This window comes from Oncorhynchus keta, chromosome 12 (assembly GCF_023373465.1).
Source record: "Oncorhynchus keta strain PuntledgeMale-10-30-2019 chromosome 12, Oket_V2, whole genome shotgun sequence".
Lineage (NCBI taxonomy): Eukaryota > Metazoa > Chordata > Actinopteri > Salmoniformes > Salmonidae > Oncorhynchus > Oncorhynchus keta.
In genome coordinates, this window is record NC_068432.1 from 32811685 (window position 1) to 32837093 (window position 25409).

General features: G+C 41.3%; 1 protein-coding gene across 3 annotated transcripts in view; it reads left to right on the forward strand.

The window, feature by feature from the left end:
* Window positions 1-874: 874 nt before the first annotated feature.
* Window positions 875-25409, forward strand: part of LOC118391373 (F-box and WD repeat domain-containing 11-B) — a 33854-nt gene continuing 9319 nt past the window's right edge. For 2 of the 3 annotated variants that reach the window (XM_035782726.2, XM_052458025.1), the window contains exons 1-8: window positions 875-1028; window positions 12322-12381; window positions 12884-13106; window positions 19159-19345; window positions 19556-19646; window positions 19747-19884; window positions 20064-20182; window positions 20316-20565. In XM_035782726.2, the coding sequence (XP_035638619.1) occupies window positions 990-1028; window positions 12322-12381; window positions 12884-13106; window positions 19159-19345; window positions 19556-19646; window positions 19747-19884; window positions 20064-20182; window positions 20316-20565 (1107 nt within the window). In that variant the 5' untranslated portion in view covers window positions 875-989. Of the gene's footprint in view, window positions 1029-1193; window positions 1217-12321; window positions 12382-12883; window positions 13107-19158; window positions 19346-19555; window positions 19647-19746; window positions 19885-20063; window positions 20183-20315; window positions 20566-25409 lie in introns of those variants that run through there. The other variant, XM_052458026.1, reaches the window with a different exon arrangement.

Here is a 25409-nt window from a genome sequence, read left to right on the forward strand (position 1 = left end):
GCATAGCGGAGAAGGTACGGTGGGATTTGAAATGGTCTGTGATCTGTTTGTTAACTTGGCTTTCAAAGTCCTTAGAAAGGCAGGGTAGGATGGATATAGGTCTGTAACAGTTTGGGTCTAGATTGTCTCCCCCTTTGAAGAGGGGGATGACTGCGGCAGTTTTCCAATCTTTGGGGATCTCAGATGACACGAGAGGTTGAACAGGCTAGGAATAGGGGTTGCAACAATTGTGGTGGATAATTTTAGAAAGAGAGGGTCCAGATTGTCTAGACCGGCTGAATTGTAGGGGTTCAGATTTTGCAGCTCTTTCAGAACATTGGCCGTCTGGAGTAGTGACACCTCTAGCCCTTTCTTGTGTTTTCTTCAGGGGTGTGCAGTTTGATTCAGGGCTTATTCAGTACACGCCAAGTAAATATTGTCTTTTGCATTGTTTTCAAAAGGAATTGTTCAGTGTATTGGTACATCACTGATCTGTGAATAATACACTATTCTCTTCACTGCTTAAAGGGAAATGTGTTACATTAATCAATGTCCAACCCTTGCCAACATAATAATTGCTAAGTAGAATGCATCATTATACTACTATACTATACAATAAAGAGTTAAGCCAATTTGTATTTATTTAACTATCAATCATCTCCCCAATCCCAGGCACAGTATAGATTCGCTACTATTTACATCATGAAGGATTGTTGTAACTAGTCTTTTCGAAGTGGAAGTCATTTATATATCACACAATCTGCGCAGCACTATGCTCAGGTAGACCCTCTAACAAGCACACAACATCTATGTCTTAGCAGCAGAAAAGAGCCAACCACGAAATAGCACATGACAACAACACCTTCATTATAATGTTTGACCAACCAAGTGCATCTATGCTTGAGTGAACCCCTCCCCAATCCTGTCTTCTGTGACGTCATATCAGCTGCAGGCCGACGCAGGGCTGGGTTTCCATTTTTCGCAGCGAGTGAGTTTCGGGGAACAAGAATATGGAGCCGGAGATGGAGGACAAAACGTTGGAGCAGATGGTGAGTTTTGAAACGGATTACTCGCTGCCTCATATTGATGTGAACGTGTGTCGGTGGACGTAATATGGTAGTATCTCCCGAGAGCGGTTTCGATCGAAAGGATTTGGAACTGACCGGAGGGTCGAGATGACAGACAAAATAGATGCTAACTAGCGTTAGCTAGTAGTTACCTGGGCTAGCGAGCAGAGGTAGGGCCCAATGTCCGTGATCTAACATTAACCAGTGGCTTATGATTCATTATTCTAGTTAACAGCATAATGTTTTGGGGAATGACTGGGAAACGAGTGATTATCATCCGAACGGTAATTTAAAGGTCGACATGACGAAGATTGATTCGGCAAGTAATAGTAGAGGGCCGTGAAGTGGCCCCGTCAGATGCTAACTAGTTACAGTTAAACTGGTTAACTCGTTATGTAGGAAAGTAAACTAGGCGATTGGATCTCACTGAGTCTCCGCTGCACCGTTTGTCTGGCTCAAACAAGTTACGTTAACCACTGCACAAGTTATCAGATCAAACCTAAATTTAGGGTTCAGATTAATGTACCTTTTATTGAGCACATAACTAACGATTTGTCTTAGGTATGGTAAGATAGCTACCCAGATATAAACTTATTCCTTGCTAGCGTTAGCTAAAACAGACACTCCCCACCCGAGCACTGGAGTTCAGTATCAATAAGTGGCATTTTAATAAAGCTGCGCAGAAGGAAGTAACGTTGGTTAACTACCAGTAAAGCGAATGTCAGTTAACTAAGTCACTACTACGTTATGTTGAAGCAGACGGACTGCGTTAAAGCTATTTTACGAGTAGGTAGGTAGCAAGTCCGTATGACAATCTCATCAGGCAAAAATTAGCAAGGTGAACTGGATTCGTTATTCAGAATGATACAAAGGGTTGTTTGCATCGTGGATGTTGCTTGTGGGACAACTTCCGCCGCCATACCAGCCGACGACGTGGTGTGTCCCGCAACCCAGGCAGGAAATTCATAACCTTCATCTTCCTCGGGGAAAAAAGCGTATACACTATTTTTTCCATACTACTAATTGGTTTGCAACAGTTGGGTTTGTCTCAACCTACCTGTTTTACCTCTGCGACCTGTACAACAATGTATCATTTTACAAACACTGCAGTAGGCAAGCTAGCCCAAGAATGAAGGTGAAACTAATAATTCGAAGGGCCTGGACACCAGTATCTAGATACTATTTAGTATAGCGATACTATTTCAGAATTTCTGAAATAAATCATTTTATCAAAACCATTAACTTGTACAACCAGTCCTATATTTTTTTTAAATTAAATTATATGTCAATCCGAAGAAATCTACAATAAATACAGACAAAAACAAATTCAATATGGTCTCCTTCTCCACTCCACAGAAATTACATTTACAGCCAATATTCAGCTTGAATCTTTATAAAACATGTTTCACAGGATAAATTCTATGTATCATTTTAAATTAAACTTCCTTTACCTTGTTACTGATACATATTTGTTAGCAATTTGCCATGCTTTCCCTAATTGTATATCACCATAGATATTTAACCAAAATAACCTTGCTGAGGGATTTGTAGTGTCACAACAAAACAATATTCCTAATCTGTTTATTACTACATTTATCTTTGATGTACATAAAAATAAATGAATTGGCAATATTAACATCTGTTACATCAACCACAGGAATTTAAAAAAATATATATACAACCCCCCCATTGGAATCGCATCACACAAAATTGCATATTCTTTCAGGGTTTTTGGGAATTTTAAACTTATCAAGAAATTCCCCATATGAGAGTGGATTTCCATCCTCATTCAGTAACTGACCAACCAAAATAATTTTATTCTCAAAGCAGTTATGAAAAAAAAATACTTACTTTTAAATCATATATCTCTGTTGTTTCATAGAAAGTATCTGTGAGGGGAAAATTGTGTTTATATACTAACATCCAAGCTAAAATTGCCTGCTTATGAAATTTGGCCAATTTTACTGTGATTTTATCAACATCAAAATGACATTGAAGCAAAATGTCTAAACCACCAACAGAGTCAAATAAATACTTAGGGAAGACATTCTAAATACTGTTCTGGTTCTTAATATACTTCAGAATCCAGTTTATTTTAAAATTATTATTTAGAGTATTGAAATCTAAAACCTCAAGACCTTGTTCTTTGGTATTAGTGAGAATATCTTTCTAGATAGTGAGGCTTGTTCCTCCAAATAAAATTATACAGAATCTTATCTAAGTTCTTTATAATTTTAGGGGATAATTCAAGCGATAACGAGACAACCCGATCTGGATAACCCTTCAGCTTTGGACAATAAAACCCAACCGTATAATGAAATATCTCTCAGCAACCAGAGGTTCAATTTCTTTTGTTTTTTCAATGGGATTAAAGTTTATTTCACTCCTTTGTTTTTCATCCTTGCATTTAACAATTCCAAGATAAGTAACCTTATCTTTAAATGAGATACCATATACTTCTGGAAAAAAAACAATCCTTGAGTGGAAATAAGACCGACTTATTGATATACATTTTCAAACCCGAAACTAAGGAAAGGTCTTCAATACAGGAAACTGCTTCAGAAACCTCATTTCTGTCTCTCAAAAAATATGGTGGTATCATCAGCCAGTTTATATAGTTTAAATTCATTGCCAAGTGCTGGAACACCTTGAAAATTCACTTTCCTGATATGAAGAGCCATAATTTGAGTAACCAATATAAATTGACTAATTGGGCAGCCCTGCCTAATGCCACGCCCAATATTAAATATTTTGGATGTCCCGTGAGCTAATTTTACAGAGCTAGTACAACCATGAGATAAAGTTTGGACTGCTTTAAAAAAAAGTCACCAAACCCCCAAAAAACGTATTGCTTTGAACATAAACTCATGTTCTACAGTGTAAAAAGCTTTATAAAAATCAACAAACATAAGAAAACTATCATCAAGGATGAGGTCATTATAGTCAATCATATCTAAGATCAACCTGATGTTATTACTAATGTGTCGACCATGTATAAAACCTGATTGTTCTTCATCAATTATGATGCAAGTCTTGTTTCAACCTCTTAGCAAATACAAGGGCAAATAATTTCCCATTATTTCAACTGGCTAATGGGTCTCCAGTTGTCGATATAAAGACTATCCTTATTAGTTTTGGGAATCAAAGTAATTACACCTTGCTTTAAGGAAGCCGGTAACTCCCATTTTCCTATTGATTCTTGGAACATAGCAAGAATGAAAGGGATCAATTTATCATTGAAAGCTTTATAAAACTTGCTAATTAAACCATTTCCAGGGGACCTATTTTCATTAAGGCTTTTAATGCAGTCTCAACTCAATTTCAGCTAACTTGTCACGAAAATCCCTGAATTCTTTAGTATATCTTAGCATATCTGTATTGGAAGTTGACTGGGCTGATGTATCCAGATTCTGATAAAACTGGGCAACATGCTGAGAGATTTATTTTGGATTTTCATTGGGAGTATTATTGATCATTAATTTACATATGGAAGTGTTTTTGCCTGTCCTTTTTTCTAAATTAATTAAATATTTTGGATTTTTCTTTCCCTCTTCCATCCAATTTTGTCTGTTTTACAAATGCTCCCCGGGCCTTTTCCTCGTAGATACAGTCTAACTGCATTTGCAATGATGATAGCTCCAGTAATTCCTGATGAGTGAGTTCAGTTTTTTTTTATAATCCATTATTTCCTTTTGTCATATTCTCTCTCTCTTGGCACAATCAATTTCTTTCCCCATTAAAATAGCCGAAAGCCTTATCAAATTTCATTAGCCCACAGTAACTTCTAAACCTATTCATAACACAGGCACAATTCCAGTATTTATCAGGAAATCCTGCTACATCCTTCTTAAATACTTAATTCTCTAGTAACGTCTTATTAATTTTCCAGTAACCGTTACTAACTTTTTTTTGTTTACAAACCATGCATATTTATCTTTATTGAGATCCCTTTGTGGTCTGTTAAAATTGATGGTTCAATTGAGTCTGCATCAACTTTGTCAGCCATATCTTCAGATATCAGCCAGAAATCAATACAGAATTGTATAGATACATCTTTGGTACTCCATGTAAACATCATCTTATCTGGTTTCTTATATCTAGAACACCTAACCGTAGACATATATTCCTTATCTCACAAACAGAATTGCTATCCTTATAATCATCTATCTAAATAATCATGTTATACTGTATTAATCTCCACCCCTTTTACTTTGGCCAATGAAAATGTATACATAATTGTACTTATTTTCCTCTCAATGTCTATAAATAAAAGTTACTTGACCTGTTATTGGTAGCATAAATATTTACAACAATTAATTCAATGTGGTTGACATCGACCAAAAATATAATCCAGCTCGCTGTATTATCTGCTTCATGACTCAATATATGACCCTTAAAGTTGCCTTTTAAAATGGCGACACCTGCAGACTGTTTAGTACCAAATATCATTCCCCCATTGACACTTCCAAAACACAGTATCTGTGGAACAGACATGAGTTTCTTGAATGAAACAAGTTGGCACTTTTACCCTTACAATACAAAAATAAAGATTTCCTTTTCAAAATATTACGGATTCCCCTGGCATTAATAGAAAAATCAAATTAACATTTACTATTACAGTGACTATATGAAGAATATTAAACTTGTGTCGGTTCTAATGAAGTGGGTTCTCACAAAGACAAGTTCTTACTAGTTGCAAATAAAAACAGTCCTTTGCACCACGCAAGTGGTTGACCTACATTTTATATATATACACATACATACAGTTGAAGTTGGAAGTTTACATACACCTTAGCCAAATACATTTAAACTCAGTTTTTCACAATTCCTGACATTTATCCTAGTAAAATGTTCCTGTCTTAGGTCAGTTAGGATCACCACTTTATTTTAAGAATGTGAAATGTCAGAATAATAGTGATTTATTTCAGCTTTTATTTCTTTCGTCACATTCCCAGTGGGTCAGAAGTGTGCGTACGCTCAATTAGTATTTGATATAATTGCCTTTTAAATTGTTTAACTTTGCTCAAATATTTCAGGTAGCCTTCCACAAGCTTCCCACACTATGTTGGGTGAATTTTGGCCGCCTTGCTCGCACTCTCGCCTTTTCAATTCTGCCCACAAATTTTATGGGATAGAGGTCAGGGCTTTGTGATGGCCACTCCAAAACATTGACTGTGTTGTCCTTAAGCCATTTTGCCACGACTTTGGAAGTATGCTTGGGTTCATTGTCCTTTTCCAAGGCCCATTTGCGACCAAGCTTTAACTCCCTGACTGATGTTTTGAGATCTTGCTTCAATATATCCATATAATTTTCCTACCTCACGATGCCATCTATTCTGTGAAGTGCACCAGTCCGTCCTGCAGCAAAGCACCCCCACAACAAGATGCCGCCACCCCCGTGCTTCACAGTTGGGATGATGTTCTTTGGCTTGCAAGCCTCCCTTTTTCCTCCAAAAATAACGATGGTCATAATGGCCAAACAGTTCTATTTTTGTTTCATCAGAAGAAAAGTACAATCTTTGTCTCCATGTGCAGTTGCAAACCGTAGTCTGTCTTTTTTATTGCGGTTTTGGAGCAGTGGCTTCTTCCTTGCTGAGCTGCCTCAGGTTACATCGATATAGGACTCGTTTTACTGTGGATATAGATGCTTTTGTACCTGTTTCCTCCAGCATCTTCACAAGGTCCTCTGCTGCTGTTCTGAGATTGATTTGCACTTGATTTGCACACAAGTACGTTCATCTTTTGGAGACAGAACGCATCTCCTTCCTGAACGATATGACGACTGCGTTGTCTCATGGTGTTTATACTTGCATACTATTGTTTGTACAGATGAACCTTGAGGTGTTTGGAAATTGCTCCCACGGATGAACCTGATTTGTGGAGGTCTACAATTTTTTTTCTAAGGTCTTGGCTGATATCTCTTGATTTTCCCATGATGTTAAGGAAAGAAGTACTGAGTCTCCTAAACGACTTGCCAAAACTACAGTTTGTTAACAAGTAATTTGTGGAGTGGTTGAAAAACGAGTTATATTGACTCCAACCTGAGTGTATGTAAACTTCCGATTTCAACTGTATATGTACATATTTCCATACAATTGCAAATAACATTGTGCCATTGATTGGTAAAATGAATAGCCATCAAGCTAACATTAAGTGTGTGTGAATTTCCCTGCCATTTAAAAACACTTGGCTCACACGAACAATGCTCTTCCTCAAGAAATATCAAGTTTTATGAGATGCAAATAATACTCAGTCCTGCACAACTCAAAGTAAGAACTTTTCCCCTCCTTCCTTGTTTTCTCAATCATCGGCCACAGACGATTCTGAGCTTCTTTGTCAAATGCTGTCAGATCCTCCTTGAACCTCACCTTGTTGTTCTTTAAATAGTCATTTTTCTTTGCACATTTCCATGTCGGATCCCTCTCTGTCCTGGAGATGAATCTCATGATCACTGATCGTGGTGGCTGGTTGTTTCCCCATCTCTCAGCCTATCCAGGCGGTGCACTACACCCAGAGAACCTGCAACAATGTTTTGCCCCCTCCTCCAGGACTATTGCCCAGCAAATGTCCTTCACTCTTGCTTTGATATTCTTGTCAGAGGTTTCTGCTATTCCATAATTCTGAGATTCCATCTCCGACCCTACCGGTCCTCCCCGTTTACCTTTGACTCCATTTCAGTGAGTTTCTTCTCCAGGTTTGCAACCTGAATTTTCAATGTTGCGTTTTGCTGCTTCAGAGTTTTTACTTCCACAGCATTGAAATCAATCGCTTTCTTCAGGTTAACGATGCTGATAGTCTTATTTTTCACCAAATCCATGATGTCATCTGCACTCTCTTTGATTTTTGCCCTGAGGATGTGGATGATGTTTCCTGTAGCTGGCTCAGTGATGGTTCACTTCTCAGCTTCTTTGGAAGTTGCTCCTTGGTTGGGGTATTTGGGTATGAATCACATTCACCCCCTTTTTTATACTGCAAGCATATGAGGGAGTTTTAGCAATGCCTCTTTTCTCCTTGAAGTTTCAACATCCATTATCCCAGCAACAGTTTGGTCATGTCCTGATCTAATTCAATGGTTTGATTAATTACAAAATTATTCATGGCTAGACAAAAAATTGCAACTGAGAGAAGCCTAAAATTGTTCCTCAGATAGAAATGTTACACCCTCTCATGCTACACCCTCCCATCTTGAGCCCCCTCAAGGGATGATTTTTAAATGGACCGCCCTTGCCCAGAAATTCATCACTCGTTCACCCCGCGATAATTGTGTTTTCAACCACTGGTAGCTTCTGGGTGCTTTCTATGTGCTGCAGTCAATTATGATTGCATGTCTACTTATTTACTATGTAATTATTAATATACTCCTACTGTGTGATGGCTAACTAACGTTTGTCTGCCTAGCTGGAACTTCTGAAGAAGGAAAATGTTTTATTTCTACAATTTCCGAAAGCTAACCAAACATTACTTTTACGAGACGTATTTGTGCATTAGTAGTACAATTTCTAACCTTTTTTACATTAGCTTTTACTTACACTTGTATGTTGACTTCTCCGTTGATGTTGTTTTATATTTTTTAGCAAACGTTGTTGTGAATTGAATTATGGGCAGTTTCAGGCCCCGGAGTGAACATAATTGTAAACTCTCAAACTCTACTAAAAATGAGGGCTAAGGGGCTTACGTTGCAAACCTCCCTTGCTTGGCTAATCATTTGGACCGCCCTACAAGATGGTGATGGGGATTCCCCCAAGGGCATAAGGCAAGGGTAAGTGGACGAGGTTGGGTCTTGTATGAGTTTGAACCACTGCCCCAGTCATGTGTTTTTTTTCTCTCCGAACTATAGCACAAGATATATGACATAAAGCAGGAGTTTGGTTGCTTCGTGTTTACATTCTAGCCATGGAATATATTGCATTACTGCCATCCCCACCTACCACTAATAAACCATAAACACTCAGAATTCCATTTGATTAACCTCTTGCGCCGAGCCATCCCGGATCCGGTATCGTGACTACAGCCTCAAGCTCATTACCATAACGCAACGTTAACGATTTCTAAAAATCGCAAATGAAATAAATATGCCTGCTCTCAAGCTTAGCCTTTTCTTAACAACACTGTCATCTCAGATTTTCAAAATATGCTTTTGAACCATAGAAAATCAATCATTTGTGTAAGAGTGTTGATGGCTAGCTTAGCATTTAGTGTAGCATATAGCTCGCAACATATTCACAAAAACCAGCAATGGAATCAAATAAAATAATTTACCTTTGAAGAACTTCAGATGTTTCAATGAGGAGACTCTCAGTTACATAGCAGATGTCCAGTTTTTCCTGAAAGATTCTTGTGTAGGACACAACGTTCCGTTTTGTTACTATGCATTTGGCTACCGAAACGAACCGAAAATTCAGTCACCTAAACGTCAAACTTTTTTCCGAATTAACTCCATAATATCGACCGAAACATGGCAAACGTTGTTTGAATCAATCCTCAAGGTGTTTTGTCAAATATCTCTTCATTGATATGCCGTTCGTGGAAGCATGTTTTTTTCTCAGAATCCCATGGAAAAATACCAGCAGCTGAGTTTTGCGCACCAATTTCCACGCAGGACACCGTGCGGACACTTGGCAAATGTATTCTCTTATGGTCAATCTTCCAATGATATGCCTGCAAATACGTCACAATGCTCCAGACCCCTTGGGGAAACGATAGAAAGGTAGGCTCATTCCTGTCGCATTCACAGCCATATAAGGAGATAATGCAAAACGTAGCCTCAGAAATCCTGTTCATTTCCTGGTTGCAGAAACATCTTGGTTTTGCCTGAAGCTTTTGTTCTCGGGCACTCACAGTGAAAATCTTTGCAGTTCTGGAAACGTCAGTGTTTTCTTTCCAAAGCTATCAATTCCATGCATAGTCGAGCATCTTTTCGTGACAAAATATTGCGCTTAAAACGGGCACGTCTTTTTATCCAAAAATGAAATACTGCCCCTAGAGTCTTAAGAGGTTAATTAACCAGGACAGTGCATCCTGTGTTGGCCTATTCGATATGATTAGAATGACTTAGAATTAATGACCTGGTGAAAATATGAGAAAATAACTAAGGACCAGCCAGCTTGGGTCGCAACTTCAGAATCCAAAATGGAGCCGATACGGGCCTGGAGGCAAGGGAAATAATGTCAGAGTTGGTGTTAGAGCTCACTTAATAGCTATTGGCAGCCCCTAACATGGAGATCGGAAAGTGATGGAGTACCATTTTAGCTGGCAACGGTATTCTCCGCCAAAGAAGAGGCAAGTGCTGGCTGTCATAAACCTGGCTCTACCATGGATAGTTCTTCCAGTTTTGTGCCATCAATGGAAATGTCACTAACCTCATCAACTAGCTTGGTTAGTTCTGACTCTCTAACAGTAGTTGTTGCCTATGTTGGCCTATTGGAAATGTATTCAATCATTATATATTTAAGTTCTTGTCTCATCATTGAATCTCTGCTAGCTTGCGACATGTCAATGATTTGTTTAGCATAGCAATGTTGAATGAATACAATTTAGAATTGGATCAAAACATGAGGAAATAACTAACAAGCAGCCTGCTTGGTTAGCAGCTTCAGAATGCAAAAACAAATTTTACCTTACCTTCTCTCTTGGTGGGCAAGAAATATGCCGCCAACTGGAGAAGACAGATTTTGTGCCCAGTTCTCTCACTTCACCTCTTCCTCTCTGTAACAGCTAGCTAGTTTATTTTAGGCATGCTATGTTAGGTTAGCTAGGCATTAATATTAGCTAGCTACCTAATCAAATCAAATGTATTTATATAGCCCTTCGTACATCAGCTGATATCTCAAAGTGCTGTACAGAAACCCAGCCTAAAACCCCAAACAGCAAGCAATGCAGGTGTAGAAGCACAGTGGCTAGGAAAAACTCCCTAGAAAGGCCAAAACCTAGGAAGAAACCTGTACCTGTAGATTATATTTTTGATTTAGACATCCATAGATTGCTGTCATCCACATATCTTATAATATAGCTAGCTACTGACAGTGGTTATGCACCTCCATCGGTGCATTTGTTCCAGCCAGTGTTCTCTGTTTTGTCACCTTAAATCTTTGTCCATGTCGATCATCCCTGTTTCCACACAATATGTCACTGGCACTATCTTACAAAGTGACATTAGCTGCCTAGCCCTGTGCTTTTCTATTGGACAGAGCATGCCAGTCTAAGCTTGTGACATATGTTAGGCTAATGTCATATGACACTCAAAGTTGCAATATGTAACTTTTTGGGGCGACCTGACCAAATTCACATAGAAATGTGTTATAGAGCTGTCACTCTCATTGAAAGCAAATCTAAGAAGTGGTATATCTGTTCTATGTACACTATTTCTATGCTCTGCGTTTTAAGTTTCATTTTTCCATCTTAGTTTTGGTTTTGTACAAAGCTTCAAACAGCTGAAAATACATTTTCTGTAACCAAAAATACTGTATTTCACAATGGTTTCGATGGTACATTGATACTTTACGCTATACTTGCTTGTTTTGTCACAAACTGAAATTAGGCTAACTATTTGAATTTTAGCAACCAGGAAATGGTGGCGCAAATTATTATGATTTCTATTTTTTGTGGATACAGGCAGGAGTAATGTATGCAACATCAACTGCATGTGTTTTGGCAACACGCACATACTGGGAGGTTCAGTTGTAAGTCATTTGTCGCTCCAGACAAACACCCTCACGCATCCAGGAGGACAGTAAGGCTGATAACATTTAGACACAGCCAGGACACACACACTCATAAAAATGGGGTGGCAATGAAACCCCTCAGGATACAAATGTTGCCATCCCTAGCATTTCCCTGTTCTCCATATATTTTAAATGCTGTTAGTATCAGTCCATCTGGTGTTATTAGGCTAAATCATAAATTACCTTGCACTGCCATGAAATCAGACCTTGTCAGGTTGGCTATCTTTTGAACACAGGTTTCAGATTGACATGGCTCTACAGGTCTGGAAACGGCGCAGCTGTTAGATCAGCCATGGATTCTTCCCTCCCCTCATATTCAAAAAGCATCCGCTAACATAAATTAAATCCAGCTCCCGACGCTCAAGGAGTTAGTTTACTTTGACTGACAGCTTCTTCAGATGAGAAATTATGGCAAGCCTCTTAGCCTGGCATTGTAATTTGGTCCCCATAGTAAATTGGATTTTGTACAGTTTGGACCAGAAGGTTTGGGCTGGCTGTTAATGAATAGTATGTGTCTCTTGATGTACTAATGGCCTGTGTCGCCCCCCCCTCAGAACTCCACTTTCATGGACTCCCAGACGGATGAACGATCAAAGAAAACTACAGTGTTCAAGGTTAGCAAACTGTCCACGGCCAGACAGTCATTCACTGAAGTGTAATGGTAGCTTATTATCCTAGTCCACCTCTGAGCACATACACTAATGGTTTATCTACACTTTTTTGTCTTCATACTTCTCTTAAAAGTGTGCTATCAATCTTGACAATCTAGCCATTGTTTACAGTGCTCAGTGAAACAGTGAGTATACTAATGCTAGACTATAGTGTAGCCTTTAAGTCAGAAAAACACTTCTCATAGCACAATGTCTTCTTAGCCACCGATTTGAAAAGGAAATCCACATGTACCAAAACCATACTCAGCATATAAAGCCAGTTTCCTAGACACAGATTAAGGCAAGATTTGGACTTAAGAATGCACAATAAGATTGTCAAGGAATCCGGCCCATAGAGTTCTGTACACTGTTTAGCAGGATTAAGGCCCAAAGCCCATCCCTCATTTGACAAGAGAGCCATGTAGACTGAAGCTCTGGTTTTTAACCTATTCTCCTCTGTGTTCAGACGATCACGAACGGTCTGATGACTGGCTCAAGGAAGCGACCGTCGGAAGGGAACTATGAGAAGGAGAAGGAAGTGTGCATCCAGCTGTTTGACCAGTGGTCTGAGGCTGACCAGGTGGAGTTTGTGGAACACCTGATCTCACGCATGTGCCACTACCAACACGGCCACATCAACTCCTACCTCAAACCCATGCTCCAAAGGGACTTCATCACTGCACTGCCAGGTATGGTACACACTTGCTCTTGAGAACCCATGATGCCTTATGGGACCATGTGAACTACAATCCCGACGCTCTGTTTTAACGTTTAGAAATGTCAGTCATTGCTTTCCATACGTTTTTCAAAACCTATGGAACTTATCTTTCATATCAGTGAGACATAATCTTTCAAATAAAAAATATACATTTACTGTAGCAGGTTTGCACAGATCCATATGGCTGTGTGTACCTCCAGCTGACGAACTACACTTCTCCAGTTATGCTTACACATAGGTGTTCATGCACGCTAGATAGCTAATTAGCACAGGTGGTGCTAATTAGCCTCTTGGCCTCTGTCTTCCTTAAACAAGCGATACAACATGGCGATATGGCCGTGTTGGAACCCTATAAAGGTGTTTGTAGTAATTAGGGCTGACCCATAGTTAGTTGACTGGTCGATTGTTTGGTCGTTAGGCTGTTAGTCGACCAAGATTTGTTTTAGTCGGAGTAATATATTTAAGCAATAATGCACGAGGAGGTGTGGTATATGGCCAATATACCACGGCTAAGGGCAGTTCTTTTGCACGATGCAACGCGGAGTGCCTGCATACAGCCTTTAGCCGTGGTATATTGGCCATATACCACACGCCCCCGAGGTGCCTTATTGCTATTATAAACTGGTTAATTAGAGCAGTAAAAATGTTTTGTCATACCCTTGGTATACGGTCTGATATACCACGGCTGTCAGCCAATCAGCATTCAGGGCTCAAACCCAGTTTATAAATAAATATAAATCACACACACTACCGGTCAAACGTTTTAGAACACCTATTCAGTCAAGGTTTTTTCTTTATTTGTGCTATTTTCTACATTGTAGACAAATAGTGAAGATATCTCAACTTTGAAATAACACATATGGAGTCATGTAGTAACCAAAAAAGTTTTAAACAAATCTAAATATATTTGAGATTCTTCAAAGTAGCACCCTTTGCCTTGACAGTTTTTCACACTCTTGGCATTCTCTCAACCAACTTCAGCTGGAATGCTTTTCCAACAGTCTTTAAAAAAAAAAAAAAAATGTTTCACCTTTATTTAACCAGGTAGGCTAGTTGAGAACAAGTTCTCATTTGCAACTGCGACCTGGCCAAGATAAAGCATAGCAGTGTGAACAGACAACACAGAGTTACACATGGAGTAAACAATTAACAAGTCAATAACACAGTAGAAAAAAAGGGGAGTCTATATACAATGTGTGCAAAAGGCATGAGGTAGGCGAATAATTACAATTTTGCAGATTAGCACTGGAGTGATAAATGATCAGATGGTCATGTACAGGTAGAGATATTGGTGTGCAAAAGAGCAGAAAAGTAAATAAATAAAAACAGTATAAAAACAGTATGGGAATGAGGTAGGTGAAAATGGGTGGGCTATTTACCAATAGACTATGTACAGCTGCAGCGATCGGTTAGCTGCTCAGATAGCTGATGTTTGAAGTTGGTGAGGGAGATAAAAGATTTTTGCAGTTCGTTCGAGTCACAGGCAGCAGAGTACTGGAACGAAAGGCGGCCAAATTAGGTGTTGGCTTTAGGGATGATCAGTGAGCTGCACCTGCTGGAGTGCGTGCTACGGATGGGTGTTGCCATCGTGACCAGTGAACTGAGATAAGGCGGAGCTTTACCTAGCATGGACTTGTAGATGACATGGAGCCAGTGAGTCTGGCGACGAATATGTAGCGAGGGCCAGCCGACTAGAGCATACAAGTCGCAGTGGTGGGTGGTATAAGGTGCTTTAGTGACAAAACGGATGGCACTGTGATAGACTGCATCCAGTTTGCTGAGTAGAGTGTTGGAAGCCATTTTGTAGATGACATCGCCGAAGTCGAGGATCGGTAGGATAGTCAGTTTTACTAGGGTAAGCTTGGCGGCGTGAGTGAAGGAGGCTTTGTTGCGGAATAGAAAGCCGACTCTTGATTTGATTTTCGATTGGAGATGTTTGATATGAGTCTGGAAGGAGAGTTTGCAGTCTAGCCAGACACCTAGGTACTTATAGATGTCCACATATTCAAGGTCGGAACCATCCAGGGTGGTGATGCTAGTCGGGCATGCGGGTGCAGGCAGCGATCGGTTGAAAAGCATGCATTTGGTTTTACTAGCGTTTAAGAGCAGTTGGAGGCCACGGAAGGAGTGTTGTATGGCATTGAAGCTCGTTTGGAGGTTAGATAGCACAGTGTCCAATGACGGGCCGAAAGTATATAGAATTGTGTCGTCTGCGTAGAGGTGGATCAGGGAATCGCCCGCAGCAAGAGCAACATCATTGATATATACAGAGAAAAGAGTCGGCCCGAGAATTGAACCCTGTGGCACCCCCATAGACTGCCAGAGGACCGGACAGCATGCCCTCCGATTTGACACACTGAACTCTGTCTGCAAAGTAATTGGTGAACCAGGCAAGGCAGTCATCCGAAAAACCGAGGCTACTGAGTCTGCCGATAAGAATATGGTGATTGACAGAGTCGAAGGCCTTGGCAAGGTCGATGAAGACGGCTGCACAGTACTGTCTTTTATCGATGGCGGTTATGATATCGTTTAGTCCCTTGAGTGTGGCTGAGGTGCACCCGTGACCGGCTCGGAAACCTCGGAAACCAGATTGCACAGCGGAGAAGGTACGGTGGGATTCGAGATGGTCAGTGACCTGTTTGTTGACTTGGCTTTCGAAGACCTTAGATAGGCAGTCTTGAAGGAGTTCCCACAAATGTTGAGCACTTGTTGGCTGCTTTTCCTTCAATCTGTGGTCTGACTCATTCCAAACCATCTCAATTGGGTTGTCAGGGGATTGTGGAGGCCAGGTCATCTGATGCAGCACTCCATCACTCTCCTTCTTGGTAAAATAGCCATGACACAGCCTGGAGGTGTGTTGGGTCATTTTCCTGTTGAATAACAGATTATAGTCCCACTAAGCCCAAACCAGATTGGATGGCATATCGCTGCAGAATGCTGTGGTAGCTATGCTGGTTAAGTGTGCCTTAATTTCAAAATAAGCCACTGACAGTGTCACCAGCAAAGCACCCCCACATCATAACACCTCCTACACATGCAAATACAAATGCAGAGATCATCTGTTCACTCACACCACGTCTCATAAAGACACGGCGGTTGGAACCAAAAATCTCAAATTTGGACTCTTATACCAAAGGATACATTTCCACCGTGCTGATGTCCATTGCTCATGTTTCTTGGCCCAAGCAAGTCCTTCATATTGGTGTCCTTTAGTAGTGGTTTCTTTGCAGCAATTTGACCATGGATGCCTGATTCACACAGTCTCCTCTGAACAGTTGATGTTGAGATGAGTTTGTTACTTGAACTCTGAAGCATTTATTTGGGCTGCAATTTGAGGCAGTTAACTCTAATTAACTTATCCTTTGTTGCAGAGGTAACTCTGGGTCTTCCTTTCCTATGGCGGTCCTCATGAGAGCCAGTTTCATCATAGCGCTTGATGGTTTTTGCAACTACACTTGAAGAAACTTTCAAAGTTCTTAATGTTCCGTATTGACTGATCTTCATGTCTTAAAGTAATAATGGACTGCAGTTTCTCTTTGCTTATTTTAGCTGTTCTTGCCAAAATACTTGGTCTTTTACCAAATAGGGCTATCTTCTGTATACCACCACTACCTTGTCACAACAACACAACTGATTGGCTCAAACACATTCTTAAGGATGACGCAGAATATAGTCCCACTGCAGGAACATCAATCAGCGGAAATTTCAGAGCGCCACCTATAGTTTTCGTTAACTCAAACTTTCATTAAAACACACATTCAATGTATTGAATTAAAGCTGCACTCGTTGTGAATCTAGGCACCAAGTCAGATTTGTAAAATGCTTTTCGGCGAAAGCATGATAAGCTATTATCTGATAGCATGCACCCCCCAAAATACCAGGAAGTCACATAAACAACAGATTTTGCGGTAGCCGGCGCTACACAAAACGCAGAAATAAAATATAAAACATTCATTACCTTTGACGAGATTCTTTGTTAGATTAAATCGGTCCATATATACCCAAAATGTCAATTTATGAACACCGTGAAATCCATGGGAAAATGCACATTTCCCAACGCACTTCAACCTACTTCTGTAATCCAAGTTTAGGTATTAGTAAACGATCAAATTGATCATGGAGCGATCTGTATTCAATAGCTGTATGTTCAATAGATGCCCCACAGATGCTCAATAGGGTTTAGGTCTGGAGACATGCTTGGCCTGTCCATCACCTTTAACCTCAGCTTCTTTAGCAAGGCAGTAGTCGTCTTGGAGGTGTGTTTGGGGTCATTATCATGCCAGAATACTGCCCTGCGGCCCAGTCTCCGAAGGGAGGGGATCATGCTCTGCTTCAGTATGTCACAGTACATGTTGGCATTCATGATTCCCTCAATGAACTGTAGCTCCCCAGTGCCGGCAGCACTCATGCAGCCCCAGACCATGACACTCCCACCACTATACTTGACTGTTTATTTTTATTTTATTTTTATTTTACTAGGCAAGTCAGTTAAGAACAAATTCTTATTTTCAATGACTGCCAGTTAACAGTGGGTTAACTGCCTGTTCAGGGGCAGAACGGCAGATTTGTACCTTTTCAGCTCGGGGATTCGAACTTGCAACCTTTCGGTTACTAGTCCAACACTCTAACCACTAGGCTACCCTGCTGCCCCCTGTAGGCAAGACACACTTGTCTTTGTAATTTCACCTGGTTGCCGCCACACACGCCTGTCACCATCTGGACCAAATACATTTCTTGGTCTCATCAGACCACAGGACATTGTTCCAGTAATCCATGTCCTTAGTCTGCTTGTCTTCAGCAAACTGTTTGCGGGCTTTCTTGTACTTCATCTTTAGATGAGGCTTCCTTCTGGGACGACAGTCATGCAGACCAATTTGATGCAGTGTACGGTGTATGGTCTGAGCACTGGCAGGCTGACCCCCCCCACCTCTGCAGCAATGCTGGCAGCACTCATACGTTTATGTCCCAAAGACAACCTCTGTATATGATGCTGAGCACGTGCACTCAACTTCTTTGGTCGACCATGGCGAGGCCTGTTCTGGGTGGAACCTGTCCAGTTAAACCGCTGTATGGTCTTGGCCACCGTGCTGCAGCTCAGTTTCAGGGTCTTGGCAATCTTCTTATAGGCCTGGCCATCTTTATGTAGAGCAACAATTTATTTTTTTCAGATCCTCAGTTCTTTGCCATGAGATGCCATGTTGAACTTCCAGTGACCAGTCGGTATGAGGGAGTGTGAGAGCGATGACACCAAATTTAACACACCTGAGACCTTGTAACACTAATGAGTCACATGACACCAGGGAGGGAAAAGGGCTAATTGGGCCCAATTTGGACATTTTCACATAGGGGTGTACTCACTTTTGTTGCCAGCGGTTTAGACATTAATCGCTGTGTGTTGAGTTATTTTGAAGGGACAGCAAATTTACACAGTTATACAAGCTGTACAGTCACTACTAGCAAAGTGTCATTTCTTCAGTGTTGTCACATGAAAAGATATACTCAAATATTTACAAAATGTGAGGGGTGTACTCAATTTTGTGATATACTGTAGCTTGCTACCATTAGCATAACTAACTAGTTACTTCTGTGCAAAGGAAAATGTTCCTGTTATCTAAAATGCTTTGTGAATGTGTTTTTTATGGTTGAACTTTCTGTAGGTTTTCCTTCAAATGTGTTATTCAAAGCTGCGCACATAGTGGATGTTTTAGCACCGCAAGAGACTGTAACTACTGCCAACGAAGAGGACAGAGGGCATTGTGTGGAAACAGACTTTTGGGTGAAAAAATGGAGATTGGATTAAAAGTTTAATAAATAATAATAATAATCACTCTGTAAAGACTTTCAACAGCTAATTGTATTTAACGCCCCAAATTAATGCACATACACATAATATATCACCTAACCACCACTGCATGCTCCAAGGGAAAGCGCTTTACAGACTCCGTTCATCCAAACATTCGCAATACACATGTACTTCTAATCATTGTTAAACTGTGTTGCACTGTCTCTCCTTGTGGTTATAGCTCAGGGTCTGGACCACATAGCGGAGAACATCCTGTCGTTCTTGGATGCGCGTTCTCTCTGCTCGGCAGAGCTGGTGTGTAAGGAGTGGCAGAGGGTCATCTCAGAGGGCATGCTGTGGAAGAAACTCATAGAGCGTATGGTCCGTACAGACCCTCTCTGGAAAGGCTTGTCAGAGAGGCACCAGTGGTGAGTACGGACTGGGACCACTGGCTGGGTCACCATGGATCACAATATCTTTCCATTTGTTTTCAAGAATCTACATGTTAGCCTGTTTCCAAAACTGTATCCAAGTGTCCTCACCTTAGAAAAAGACCATTGATGTTGTTAAGATGAATATATTTGTGCATAAAAAATTAAAAACGCACATTCACTTTGATTCTTTTTTCTCTCTCCTAGGGAGAAGTACCTGTTCAAAAATCGAACCACAGAAGTCCCACCAAACTCCTACTACCGCTCCCTTTACCCCAAAATCATCCAGGACATAGAGGTGCTGCTCCCCTTGCCCTCTCTCATTAACCTTACTCTCACTGATCTTTCCTGTGTTTCCCATTCACTGACCTGGCTCCACGCCCCTCTCCCTCACGCAGACGATCGAGGCTAACTGGAGGTGTGGTCGGCACAATCTGCAGCGGATCCAGTGTCGTTCAGAGAACAGTAAGGGGGTTTACTGTCTGCAGTATGACGACGACAAGATCATCAGCGGCCTCCGAGACAACTCCATTAAGGTTGGTGTTCCTGTTTATTCTTGACTGAAGGGGGTGAATATTCTAATGCCTACTGGATATTTTGAATACAAGATCCAAATTTTGAACACAGTGCCTTACAAAGTGTCATTGCAACGTGTAGTTAATTTTTTTTATAGATCATATTTTGAGATAAAAGTCTCACCGCCTTATCTGTGTAGATCTGGGATAAGCAGTCTCTGGAGTGTCTGAAGATCCTGACCGGTCATACAGGCTCTGTGTTGTGTCTGCAGTATGATGAGCGGGTCATCGTCACCGGCTCCTCAGACTCCACCGTCAGGTCGGCACCAACCCCTCTCCTGCTGTTGTCCTCTGCCCTCTTACCTGTGCCCCAGGAAGCTCCAAAACTTGTTTTATTGAAGAGAAGAGTGTCATATATTGTGCTTGATATTGATGATTTCTCTATGTCTCAGGGTGTGGGATGTGAACACTGGGGAGGTGCTGAACACTCTGATCCACCACAATGAGGCGGTCCTCCACTTGCGGTTCTGTAACGGTCTGATGGTGACGTGCTCTAAGGACCGTTCCATTGCCGTGTGGGACATGGCCTCACCCACCGACATCAGTCTGCGCCGCGTGCTGGTCGGCCACAGAGCAGCGGTCAATGTGGTGGACTTCGATGACAAGTACATCGTGTCAGCATCCGGTGACCGTACCATCAAGGCAAGTCTGCCCCGAAGACCCAGGGTCAGCTCACTAGAGCCTCAAGCATGTCACCATCTCAACAAGCATATGTTCTAGTACTTTTGCGGTGACACAAGACTTGGTCTTCTTTGTCTGTATTGGGACTTAAGACCTCAATCTATGCCACTACAGTCTCTTGCTATAGCTTGGGTCCCCTGAGAGATCTAGCTCAGCCACCACTGTCTGTTGTCTTTGGTCTGCCTTCCTTGTATTTTACAGTTGTTGTCCATTAGTGCGCTACTTTATGGATTCTTTATTGAGACATCCTCTCAGCACCTGTCCAACCCAATGGATCCTGTGCATCTTGATCTCAATAGCCATATTTTTACATCCTGTCTTACATGCTTTAGAGATCTTGTTCGGCCAGTAAATGTTGCAGACCTTGCAAAGACAACCATTTGGTATCACTAAGTTCATGTGTTTTAGTGATCCGCCAGCACTCTGCTAAAGCATTGTAAAGTCACTAGTTTTGTATGGTTCAGAGTATACTGACTGCACATCCTGCCTTTATATTTAAACAGGCTTTAATTTTTTGGGCTTGTCATATAGTGTGTATGGTACTTCCTGTAAGTTAAATTGATGGGGGGCTTCAGTTCTTTCCCCCTGCGCTGTATGAGCTGTTTTAATCCAACGCTAGTTACCTTCCCCATCACCGCTTGTTGTCATTAATTCACAGAAGATACTTGAATTAAAAGCCAGCCATGCCTTCGAAGTGCCCCCTACCCAAACCTACCAAATCCTCTCATTCTAAGTAAGTTCAGTTGTTCTGTGAAGTATCCAGTAGAGTACAGTATAGAGGAGTTAGCCCACCGTGTGATGCTGGCTGTGGGAAGCACTGACTAAACCCAGAGTTCAGAGCTGACGTCTCTCCTCCTTAGGGCCAAACTGTTGGCATGTCTCCTCACCTCAGCCCCATCCCCAGTCTCAGCCACAACCCTAGTCTTAGCCCCAGCTCCAGCCCTGTACCTGCTTGCTCCTGTCTTCCAGACAGTGGATTTGTGGGCAGCCAGGAATAAAGAGACCCATGTTAGCCCACCCATCGCCCTGGGAGACGTGCTAAGGCATTGCGTACTGAGCTGCCTCCCACACACAACGTCTTAGTGCTCTGAAAACATTCCCCAATAAATAATTGAGGGACTGCAATGTGTGCGTTTGGGAAAGTGAGTGTTACTCTACACCCAAAACATGGGTGTTACTATTATACCTACAGTACCAGTCAAAGGTTTGGACACCTACTCATTTCAGGGGGGTTTCTTTTCTTTTTACAATTTTTTACATTGTAGAGTAATAGTGAAGACATCAAAACTATGAAATAACACACATGGAATCATGTAGGAACCAAAAAAGTGTTAAATCCAAATGTATTATATATTCTTCAAGGTAGCCACCCTTTGCATTAACAGCTTTGTGCACTCTTGGCTTTTTCTTGAACAGCTTAATGAGGTAATCATCTGGAATGCATTTCAATTAACAGGTGTGCCTTGTTAATTTGTGGAATTTATTTTCTTCTTAATGCGTTTGAGCCTATCAGTTGTGTTGTGACAAGGTAGGGTTGGTATACAGAAGATGGCCCTATTTGGTAAGAGACCAAGGCCATATTATGGCAAGAACCGCTCAAAGCAAAGAGAAACGACAGTCCATTATTATTTTAAGACATGATGGTCAGTCAATCCGGAAAGTTTCTTGAACTTTGACAATTTCTTCAAGTGCAGTCTTAAAAACCATCAAGCACTATGATGAAACTGGCTCTCATGAGGACCGCCACAGTAACGGAAGACCCAGAGTTACCTCTTTGCAGGATAAGTTAATTAGTTACCAATCTCAGAAATTGCAGGCCAAATAAATGCTTCAGATTTCAAGTAACAGACACACCTCAACATCAACTGTTCAGAGGAGACCGTGTGAATCACGCCTTCATGGTTGAATTGCTGCAAAGAAACCACTACTAAAGGACACAACGTCATCAGAGCGCAACATGTTTTTTGTTGTTACACGCGGTCAAACGCTGAAATCTGAACTAACGACCTTGCTTTAAAAGCTGACCGTTTTTCTAAACATTTTATTTTGAAACCTGGGGCTCTGTTGTGCTAAATTGCTGTAAGCGTTGCTATCTGTCCCAGGATCCTGCCAGATTCCGTGTAAGGGGGAGAGACGCGAAAACCCAGCTATCCTCGCTGGCTCTGCGGTCTCAAATGGAGGCCGCTATTGAACGTTTCCAGCGTTACAGGGGCTGTGTTTACTTTGCTTTGTTCCGGTACAATGTGGACAGCAATGACTTTCAATGTAGCAACTGCTTGCTTTCGGAGGACTGCAGGAGCGAATTAGCTACTCTTAGCAAGCAAGTAGCAAACCTACATAAGCTACCTGGGAACCTACGCCCACCTACTTTTTATTTTTCTTCTACCCCAGTAGCCGAATGCTGCTCTGGTCGACATTTCGCTGTTGTCGGCTCTCCATAGCCGACTGGCCGTTGCTCGGCAGGGTTCCATCCCCGACGGGGTCTCCACCTTCGCTCGAGAACAGAACTGTTCTTGACCCAACCAACCAGCCATGGAGGTACATCACTCGCTGTTGAAGTCGAAGAAGGCGTCCTCTGGCAACAGGGGTCTCCATGTAGATGTTGAGCCCGGAACTGTCACAGACCAGAAACGGCTTTGCTGCCCTGGATCAAGGTTCCGGTGCCTTCGTCCTTGGTGGCTTCCCAATCAAGATCGGATCCAGAGTTACCTTCATCCTCTGTTCTGTCTCCCTCTCCGGTGGCTTCTATCTCGGGTTCAGATCCTCGGAGCTCCCAGCCTCACCAGACTGCCTGAGAGACCTGGCCCAAAACCCTGTGCTACCAAGGAGCACAAGTAAAGGACGTAACAAGGCTGCTTCCGACTGTTCTACCACAGATGCTGGGAGCTGACACTGTCGTAGTCCTCCTGATGTAGTTTGACCCCAGATGGACTATCTCTGAACATTTGAAAATTGATTTTAAATAACTGATTTCAGCCTTAAAAGACAAAAACACACAAACTGCCAATAATTTCAGGTCCAGTACAATTTGTTGTGCAGCAGGTATGAAAGATTGAGCAGCCTGCTGGCATTACACATCTGGCTAACAGACTACTGTAGCTCTGCTGGAGTCAATTTTATTGATAACTTGGACACCTTCTGGAAACAGAAGATACTCTACAGGAATGACTGAGTTCATCCAAATCATCTTGGCTCCTGGACGCTGTCATACATTTCAAGGCTGTGTTGAAACAATGACTGGTTAATGATCCAAGACCAGCTCAGTTAATCCCTACCATTGTGACAATGAGTCGTCAAAATGCTGCATCAAATCTACATGATCCTAGGGGCATTGGCAAACACAATGTAAGTAACTTAATTTATGTACCCCTAATTGCACCGACCATCTGCTTATCCTATTCGCGCTCACCCCGCTAACTAGCTAACCATTTCACATCGGATACACCAGCCTTATCTCGGGAGTTGATAGGCTTGAAGTTATAAACAGCGCAATGCTTGAAGCACAGCGAAGAGCTGCTGGCAAAATGCACGAAAGTGCTGTTTGAATGAATGTTTACGAGCCTGCTGGTGCCTACCATCGCTCAGTCAGACTGCTCTATCAAATCATAGAATTAATTATAATAACACAGAAATACGAACCTATGGTCATTAAAATGGTAGAATCCGGAAACTATCATTTCAAAAACATAACGTTTATTCTTTCAGTGAAATACAGAACCATTACGTATTTTATCTAACGGATGGCATCCCTATGTCAAAATATTGCTGTTACATTGTACAACCTTCAATGTTATGTCATAGTTATGTACAATGCTGTCAAATTAACTACGGCCTTTGTTAGGAATAAATGGGCTTCACATAGTTCGCAACGAGCCAGGCGGTCCAAACTGCTGCATATACCCTGACTGCTTGCACGGAAATTACACAATTTCCCTAGTTATAAGAAATTAATATTGCCTGCTAACATGAACTAAATATGCAGGTTTAAAAAATATATACTTGTGTATTGATTTAAAGAAGGGCATTATGTTTATGGTTAGGTACATTTCGCAAATGCGCTTGTTAAATCATCACCCGTTTGTCGAAGTAGGCTGTAATTCAATGAGAAATTAACAGGCACCGCATCAATTATATGCAACGCAGGACACGCTAGATAACTACACATGGTTGATGATATTACTAGTTTAACTAGTGATTATCTTAAGATTAATGCTAGCTAGCAACTTACCTTGGCTTCTTGCTGCCCTCGTGTAACAGGTAGTCAGCCTACCACGCAGGTTCCTTGTGGAGTGCAATGTAAGGCAGGTGGTTAGAGTGTTGGACTAGTAACCGGAAGGTTGCAAAAACTAATCCCCGAACTGACAAGGTACAAATCTGTCGTTCTGCCCCTGAAGAAGGAACCCACCGTTCCTAGGCCGTCATTGAAAATAAGAATGTGTTCTTAACTGACTTGCCTAGTTAAATAAAGGTGTAAAATATTGATTACAAATTTGTTATTGAAATCGGCCCTAATTAATCGGTCGACCTCTAATTGTAAGCAGTAATCATGAGCCTATAAACCAGAGTTACTGTTAGCACTGAGGTGGTGTGCAATAGTAGGTAGACAACTTTATGCAGCTCACCCTGCACTATCAACTCAAATGTAAATAACATGAGTAAGTCTACCTCTAAGCTTCCCAGTAAAGCATTAAAAACAATCAAGCAACCCAGAAAAGTGCTAAAAATAGCTCATATTAACACATGTAGCCAAAGAAACGAGGTCCATGAAATAGAGAATATGAATGTAATATCTCTGAAACTCACTT